General features: G+C 41.7%; 1 protein-coding gene across 1 annotated transcript; it reads left to right on the forward strand.

Annotated features, from left to right (window-relative positions):
• The first annotated feature begins 8,093 nt into the window (after positions 1–8,093).
• On the forward strand, positions 8,094–9,110 carry LOC102415903 (olfactory receptor 6N2). Its single transcript, XM_006060347.4, has one exon. The coding sequence runs from the start codon at positions 8,094–8,096 to the stop codon at positions 9,045–9,047; it is 954 nt and encodes a 317-aa protein (XP_006060409.4). The 3' UTR covers positions 9,048–9,110.
• Positions 9,111–9,640: the final 530 nt, after the last annotated feature.

Here is a 9,640-nt window from a genome sequence, read left to right on the forward strand (position 1 = left end):
CTTTGACTAGATGGACCTTTGTTGGCAAAGTAATGTCTTTGCTTTTGAATATGCTATCTAGATTGGTCATAACTTTCCTTCCAAGGAGCAAGTGTCTTTTAGTTTCGTGGCTGCAATCACCATCTGCAGTGATTTTGGAGCACAAGAAAATAAAGTCTGTCACTGTTTAAATTGTTTTCCCATCTATTTGCCATAAAGTGATGGGACTGGATGCCATGATTTTAGTTTTTTGAATCCTGAGTTTCAAGCCAGGTTTTCACTCTTCTCTCTTTCTTCCTTTCCTAAGAAAAGTTTATTTCAAAATGACTTTCATAAAAAGGATCTGGGGTCTGCTGATTGAGCGGTCTCGGCTCAATCAGCAGTGGCACTCAAAAGTTTCACTAATAACCTGGTGCATTTAATCGCGTTTGACTTTCTGATCCCATGCACTATAGCCTGCCAGGCTCTTCTGTCCATGGAATTCTCTAGGCAAGAATACTGGAGTGGGTTTCCATCTCCTTCTCCAGGTGATCTTTCTGACCAAGGGATCGAACCCATGTCTCCTGTGCCTCCTGCATTGCAGGTGAACTCTTTACCCACTGAGCTATCAGAGAATCTAAATTGTATACTTGTCAGATCTGTGGGTAAAGTTGGGAGGAATACACAAAAGGGCAGCTGGCAGAATCAGAATCTAAAAGTATCTGAAAGCTCTTGGAAAATAGATTGAATCTCATAAGACAAACTTTAGTGTAGTTAAGAAAGGGTCTTGTGCTTGGTTTTCAAAACAAACAAGAAAAGTACCATAACCATAATAAAACTTTCCAAACAAATATTAACGGGAAGAAATGTTTATATCCAGTTTTAAAATTATACTAAATGTTTTTTCTAACCCAGACACTGTATTAGACAATAAAAAGTATAGCACTGAATGAGAGTTTCCTGGTGACCTAGTGATTAGGATTCCTAGCTTTCACTGCCTGGCCTGCATTCAGTCCCTTGTCAGGGAACTGAGACTCCACAAGCTGAATGGCATGGCCCGCCAAAACCCAAAAAATAGCATTGAATGGACAAATACAGAGAAAAACACAATCTCTACTTTCATGAAGATTACATTCAGTTTGGAAATAGATAATAAGTTATTAGAAATGGGAGGAATGTAGAAATGCATAGTTCTCTGCAAACATCTAATAGGAGAATCGGGCCTATCTTGGTTATAAATATTGTGCAGGTTTATGTGTGTGATGGAGGGTATCAGAAAAGCCTTTTCTTAATGTATTCATTCAGCATATAATTCTTGAATATCTACTTTGTGCAAGAAAAAATACTCGGCACTGAATGATGTATTAAGTACAGTTGGACTTTCTCTTCACCAACTTTATCATATATTGATAAATAAATAAACATATGAATAAGTAATTAAAATTTGTTCTGTGAAAGGAAAGGCTAGGATGCAATGGACAGAAAAAGCATTGGAAGATCGGGCATATATATAGGTAGGGTATTTACATAATATGATCAGATCAGACCTCTTTGAGGAAGAGATGTCACTGTAAGAATGAGGTGGTATTACCTTGGTGAAAGGGGTCAGGGTAGAGGGATACAGTAGCAGGATAATTTTCTAGGACTGTCCCAAGCAGAGGGAAGTGTGATTAAAAAAAATAACAGATTTAGATGATTTCTATTTTTGTGTGAAATCTTGGTGGCCTTGTTGCTCTTATCAAGAGGTGAGGCTGTTGAGTCACTAGCACTGACTATTGCTTATCAACTGCAAGTTTAGTTTACCTTCTAAATAAAATTCATTAAGATACTCAGTCACAGAATTATCTCCAGTAACTGACAGGATCCAATTCAGACCAATTGCTGCTTTTTTTGGACCTTCCCCTAAATCACCTAACATGAAACCATACCCTACAGTAAATTCTTTTCTAACAACCCCTTACTGAAATGCTCCACAGTTCATATGATGTGCAATCTCTCTCATTGCAATAAACCAAATTTTGTTAAACTCTAAGGTGTGTTCCTGTCCATTGCATGGAAGGCATCGCTATGTTCTCTAATTCTAAAAGCTACCTAAATATACACATTTTAACGGTGAAGAGAATAAGGTTATGAGTGGTTAAGTAATTTAGATGCCTTCACAGAGTTATTTGGAGGAATTTAATAAACAAACATCTACTCGACACCTACTAAGTGAAACAGGAATATGCAGACACATTTTAGAACCAATACAGTTACTTTACCTATTAATTTTCACATAACCGTCACAACACAGATTTATACATGAGACGATATGGATTCACAGAGATGAATGACTGCTTCAGGGCACATAGATAATGAGTGATGGCCAGGTGGCTATGTGCCTTTGGTTATTCCATCAACCACTGAAGGCAGTGAGCTTAGATGTGATGAACACAGGTTCTGGGGTCAGAATGCTTTGCTTCATAATCCTGAAAAGGATTCATATTAGCTGTGTGACCTTGGATATATTTTTAAACTCTCTGTGCTTCAGAGAGTTTAAAATGAGAATAACAGTTGTACCAACCTCATAGCAGAGAAGGCAATGGCACCCCACTCCAGTACTCTTGCCTAGAAAATCCCATGGATAGAGGAAGCCTTGTGGGCTGCAGTCCATGGGGTTGCTAAGAGTCGGACACGACTGAGCTACTACACTTTCACTTTTCACTTCCATGCATTGGAGAAGGAAGTGGCAACCCACTCCAGTGTTCTTGCCTGGAGAATCCCAGGGATGGGAGAGTCTGGTGGGCTGCCGTCTATGGGGTCGCACAGAGTCGGAAATGACTGAAGTGACTTAGCAGCAGCAGCAACCTCATAGAGAAATTGCAACTATCATATCATCTGATACATGCATTCTACTTAGAACAACATTACTTAGCAAAGGATCAGTAAATGGGTATTTTAAGAGAGCCAGACTGAAATTTAGGTTTCTGAGGCTCTAAGCCTTTGTTTTGTTTTGTTTTTTTTTCCAGAACAAGCAACTCTTATCAGAAAGTTTTCTTAAAGAAAGAACAATGTCTGGCTGGATTGGGCAAATAATTAGGAAAAGTCATTATTTGAAAAGATGAAGGGATATACAAAGTCTCTTTGGACTTGTGAGGCAAGACAAGGAAATATGAATGCATGATTATGGGAAAAATTGCAGGGTTGGGGGTCATTTCTGCAGATCCAGAGTCCAAGAGTCTGTTGAGAAGTCACTAGAGATGGGGAGAGGAAATAGGGGTTGAAGAACTGGTAAAAGGATGGCAAGCGTTTGGGGAAAGGCTTCTTTGAGTCCACGTGGTAAAAAACGTGGCCTCTGTCTAAATGCCCTCCCAGGAACCTTGCCTAAGCCTGATTTTTACCTGAATCTGAGGCTGAAGGTGTCCCCCTTGCCTGTGTCCCTCGTGGCCTGAGACAGTCAAGGTTAGCTCTGGGGACTCTGCCCCATGGGAATGGAATTTCTTAAAGAGGAGAAACAGCTTCTAGGGACAGTCTCTATCTCCCACATATACCTGAGCAAAACGAGACAAAGGCAGATACCAAATGATGTTCAGCCGCTGGTAGGTGATCTGAGGATCTGAAAGGGGGGACCTCTAATAAAGGGTTTTAAAACATAATATTTTGAAGTTAGAGAGTTGGGTTGGCAGAAAGATGACTTAAATGGTGGGGACTTGGGATGTCCAATTCTGAGAGTCATAGAGTTTCTAATTTAGAGGAAACTTTACAGGTTACCTTGTCCACTGTCCTGTTTGATACTTAATTTCACTCTACAGCCAAGAGATTGGCTAATGGCTATTTTGAGAGACAAGGAGTTTCCCTGTGCACTGCTGTAGACTGGCTACATTCTGGCAAGGATGGCAGAGAGTAGAGGTTTCTGAGAAAATCATTCATGACATAGGAATTGTAAGTAAGAAGGTCTAATGAGATATTGTATCATCTCAGGAACAGCTAGCTGTATTTGAAAAGGTTTCCCGTGGAGAGGGCTGTACACAGCTCTCTCGCTGGGGACGTTAAAGACACTTGATGATGAACCAGTGTTAAGATCTAGAGGTCTTCAGAGTGCTACTGAAATCATTTCATGTTTGTAAGAACTTACTCAACCTACACATACAGTTAGCTTTGTTTAAACAAAGCTAATTTGTAGAAAGATAAAATATCATCAATAACCCTCACTCATCAATATCATCAATAACGTACTCACTCAGTCATGTCCGACACTTTGCAACCCCATAGACTGTCTCAGGCCACGAGGGACACAGGCAAGGGGAATACAGCCCCAGATACAGATGAGAATCAGGCTTAGGCTAGGTTCCTGGGAGGCCACTTGGATAGAAACCACATCTGTCTTCTAGCAGGTAGATTAAAACTCAAACTCCCAACCCTCCTACAATTCTTCCCTAGAGAATCCATGGGAGTCTCCAGGTGACTGAACCTATGTTTCTTGGATCTTCTGCACTGGCAGGCAGGTTTTTTACCACCTGAGCCACCAGAGAAGCCCCTCAATAATCCTTGCTGCTGCTGCTGCTAAGTCGCGTCAGTCATGTCCGACTCTGTGCGACCCCATAGACGGCAGCCCACCAGGCTCCCCTGTCCCTGGGATTCTCCAGGCAAGAACACTGGAGTGGGTTGCCATTTCCTTCTCCAATGCAGGAAAGTGAAAAGTGAAAGTGAAGTCGCTCAGTCGTGTCCGACTCTTTGCGACCCCATGGACTGCAGCTCACCAGGCTCCTCTGTCCATGGGATTTTCCAGGCAAGAGTACTGGAGTCGGGTGTCATTGCCTTCTCCTCAATAATCCTTACCTATACACAAAAAATGATCAAAATATTTCTTGGATTTAATTTTTCTGGGTGGGTCAGAGTAATGACGGTTTTTGACAGAATTAGGGGAAAGGAGGCAAGACAAAACTTGAGCTGCTAAGTTTAGTAGGGATATTAAACGTAAGACACCAAAAGAACAAGAAGGATGTGTTCAAATGCAATCGAAGACAAATTTATCTACATAAAGTTCAAGTATATTCAAGAAACATCGAGTTTACAACTTCTATCCTCATTGTTCTAGGCACTGGTGGGGGATATACAATAGTTAATAAGGTATCACATTTATCTCAAAGATCTTACAATTTATGAGGAATACAGAGATTATAAAGGTAATGCAATATGTTAAGTGGACTCTGTAAACATTATGTGGACTTTGAAGAAGGAATAAACATTTTTTGGGGGATTCAGAAAAGGTGTCACTAATGAGTTGACATTTGACCCCATTTTGAAGGATGAGAAGCAAGTTACCAGATGGGAAAAATGGGCTGAGAGGTAAACCAGAAGCAAATGGTGCAGAGGAGCAAAGGTATCAGGTTGTAATCAAGCAAGGATTTCTGTTTTACCATGTTTGTCTCTTGCAATTAGAGAGGTTAATATACAATAACCTTTAGAATTAGAATAGATTCAAGAAGAATGTCTTAAACACTAATTACTTTGAGTCAATATAGGATTTACAAATATCAAGCCCGGAATTTGATTTCCTCTGCAGGGTATTTTAGGTTTTGGAACACTGTTTTGATTTAGGTATGAGGTATGAGTTGAAGGGAAACTGTTGGGAGGGGAGTCTACTAATTTTTAAATAATTTCCACGTTAATTTGTTTGATTAAGCAATTAGCTTTTACTGAATACCTTTAATAAGTTATGACAAATATTAGGACTACAAAAATAGGAAGAGACTGCAGTTTGTCAGTTTGGTGGCTAAAATATGGACTGCTGCTGCTACTGCTAAGTCGCTTCAGTCGTGTCCGACTCTGGGTGACCCCATAGATGGCCTCCTACCAGGCTCCCCCATCCCTGGGATTCTCCAGGCAAGAACACTGGAGTGGGTTGCCATTTCCTTCTCTAATGAATGAAAGTGAAAAGTGAAAGTGAAGTCGCTCAGTCATGTCTGACTCTTAGCGACCTCATGGACTGCAGCCCACCAGGCTCCTCCATCCATGGGATTTTCCAGGCAAGAGTACTGGAGTGGGGTGCCATTGGACAGCCTTCGGCAAATGTGATGTGACTGACACTTGTTATCATTTTTATGCATTTAAAGTCACATTGCTTTGGGGTTTTTTGTTTGTTTGTTTGTTTTTAGTTATGATGGTTTCTTTTCTTTTTCCTTCTTTTTCTTTTTGAATCTGTTTCACTTTGGTCTTGAGAATAAGAATGTCTGATATTTGTTCCTATGTGAGCCAGCTATATATTTCTCACCTATTTCTGTTTTTCTGAAAATGTAGGATTCATACTAACTGCCACTTTATCATGTTTATTTTTTAGCCTTCATTCTCTCACCAGATGTGTTAACACTCCACTCATCTTTCCATCAGTGATACCCACAGGCAAATTCACACCTTCATCTCTGAGCTTGGTTAAAGTAGTTAAATATCAGTGACATTTTCAAAATCTTCATATGATCATGTCATTTACTGACCTAATATTCTTCAATGGCTCCCCCCACCTTTTGGGGTAAGATCCTAAATCATTGGGTGAGCTTTCCCAGTTGCCTTATCACACAGGCAAGCATGTATTTCCGTAAATCAGGCTGCTTCCAGTTCAGCATCTACATGTGTGCTTTTTGTCTGAAATGCTTTTTTCCTCTTCCAGGTAACTCCTACTCTTCCTGGAAAATTCTTTTCAAAGGCTTTCTCCTCTGAGAAGCCTTTCTCAGTCTTCCTGGTCTGAGAAATGGGCCCTTGCCTTAGCACTCTGTAGTGTTCTGTACTTCACAGGCTGTATCAAGATGACTGCTTTTGTCTGCTTCCCCAGGAGGATGCAAGCTTTCTGGACACAGGGATTATAGCTTGTTTCATTCTGTATTCCTTATGCTGGATACCTCTGTATCCAGTAAAGTTTTAGAGAGGTGAGCTGAACAATTAGAAAAGGCTTGTCACTGCATTACTCTCATGGACAAAATTCACCCTGATCTCAAGTGGCCTCAGCCTGCAACAGCTTGAAGCAGGGCTTCGGTTCCTGGCCAGAGGTTGAGGCTGGGTCATGGCAGTGAAAACACCAAATCCTAGCCATTAGACCAGTGATCAGTGACAAAGGCCCTTCAGCTCTGCAGAAAAGAATTCCCACAAAGATGGAAACTAGTGAAACACGTAAAGTATTTACTAGGAAGAAAAGAGTACAATATGTGTAGATAGACACAAGGGCAGACTCAGAGAGTCCCTGAGTCGCACTCTCGTGGCAGTTTGAATTAGTTTTATGGGACATTTTTTCCAGGTTTTCTTTGGCCAACCATTTTTATTTTCCTGGTTCACTGTTCATATTTGGTGTATTTCAGGATTGTCCCATGTGTGCACACACATCTCTTAGCCAAGGTGGATTTCATGTGCGGTTCTGGAGGTCTCCTGACTTTGAGAATGAGAAATATGTGGTCTGGGCAGGGGCCAGCCTCCTCTCTTAATTGTTCTGCTAGTCTCATCTTGGAGTCTCAGTCCACAGGCAATGAATCTCTAGTTACTTTACCCTGCGGAGGGTAGGGGAGGGGAGAGTGCATCTACCTCCTGTCTCAAAACTTTGGAGACCTGACTGAAGGAAAAACTATGAACTGGGTTAGGGGAATAGAATGCCTGGGGAAGGTCACATAGCATAGAGGTAAATAGCATGGAGTTAGCATGCATAAGGTGAAATTCTGTTTCTGTACCATGGTATCTATGCTGCTGCCGCTAAGTCACTTCAGTCGTGTCCGACTCTGTGCAACCCCATAGACGGCATCCCACCAGGCTCCCCCGTCCCTGGTCTCTATATGAAACAGAAAATCTTCATAATCTTACTATTTTCTCTTCTTAAATTTTACCATTGGTAAAACATGTATAGCAATGGTACTTATCTGATTGGATGTGTGAAAATTAAGTAAAATATTGAATGCAAAGCACTTGTAAGATGCTCAGTGCACAGGGAGTGCTAATGAGAGTTAGCTATTATTATTTTTAGGGTGGTATAAATAGCAATAGCAGTGGTAGTAGTAATGAAAGTTCTGCCTTTAAATTAAAAAAAAGAAGGACTAAACAGTAAAGAGAAACTTTTGAGTTGAATTTTGCAATCACTTCAATCTAGTTTCTTCTTTCCTTCCTCACCTCAGCCTCTCATGGAGCCACACAACCATTCAAGCCTGGCTGAATTTGTGCTCCTTGGTTTCCCCAGGGTGGGACATATCAGGGGCTGGCTTTTTGTCCTGCTGCTGTTGGCATACCTGTTCACTATCTGTGGCAACATGCTCATCTTCCTAGTCATACGACTGGATGCAGCCCTACACACACCCATGTACCACTTTGTCAGTATTCTTTCCTTCTTGGAGCTGTGGTATACAGCCACCACCATCCCTAAGATGCTAGCTAATCTTCTCAGTGATAAGAAGACCATTTCTTTTTCAGGATGCCTCCTCCAGACCTACTTCTTCCACTCCCTAGGGGCCTCTGAATGCTACCTTCTTACAGCAATGGCCTATGACCGATACCTGGCCATTTGCCGGCCCCTCCACTATCCTGCAGTTATGACCCCCATGCTCTGTGCCAAGATGGCTGCTGGTTGTTGGACCTGTGGCTTTCTTTGTCCCATATCTGAAATCATCCTGGTCTCCCAGCTCCCTTTTTGTGGCTACAATGAAATTCAACACATCTTCTGTGACTTTCCACCTCTTCTGAGCCTGGCCTGCAAGGACACATCCACTAATGTCCTGGTGGACTTTGCCATCAATGCCTTCATCATCCTTATCACCTTCCTCTTTATTATGGTGTCTTATGGAAGAATCATTGGGACTGTACTGAAGATAAAAACGATTGCAGGAAGGAAGAAGGCCTTCTCTACATGTGCTTCCCATCTTATTGTGGTCCTCATCTTCTTTGGGAGCATCATCTTCATGTATGTGCGGCTAAAGGAGAGCTATTCATTGACCCTTGATCGGACGCTTGCTGTAGTCTACTCTGTACTAACACCACTAGTCAACCCAATTACCTACAGTCTTCGTAACAAGGAACTCATTAAGGCCATTAAGAGAACCATCTTCCGGAAGGGAGAGAGAGCTAGTCCCACCCAACACTGACATTCTACCAAGGTCTTTCCTCCACTTCAATGTTGATCTCATAAAATTCTATGTATCTTTGTCGCTACCTGTAATAATCTTCCCATCGTCACACATGCAATGAATCCCATCTCCTCTTACATTCTCAAAGGCTTTACTTCTTTATGTTTTCTTTATTTCTTACATATTTATGCTTTTATTATTTACTTGAACAGTGCTTTCTGAATTTAAGAATACTTTAGTATCTCCATTCTTAAAAACAAGCATACACATTTCCTTCAGGCTTCCCTAGTAGCTCAGCTGGTAGAGAATCCACCTGCAATGCAGGAGACCCTCATTCGATTCCTGGGTTGGGACGATCCCTTGGAGAAGGGATAGGCTACCCACTCCAGTATTCTTGAGCTCTCCTGCTGGCTTAGATGGTAAAGAATCCTCCTGCAATGTGGGAGACCTGGGTTCAATCCCTGGGTGGGGAAGATCCTCTGGAGAAGGGAATGGGCTATCTACTCCAGTATTCTTGCCTGGTGAATCCCCATGGACAGAGGTGCCAGGTGAACCACAATCCATGGGGTCGCAAACAGTTGGACAACTGAGGGACTAAGCACAGCACAGTT

The sequence above is a fragment of the Bubalus bubalis genome, chromosome 6 (assembly GCF_019923935.1).
Source record: "Bubalus bubalis isolate 160015118507 breed Murrah chromosome 6, NDDB_SH_1, whole genome shotgun sequence".
Lineage (NCBI taxonomy): Eukaryota > Metazoa > Chordata > Mammalia > Artiodactyla > Bovidae > Bubalus > Bubalus bubalis.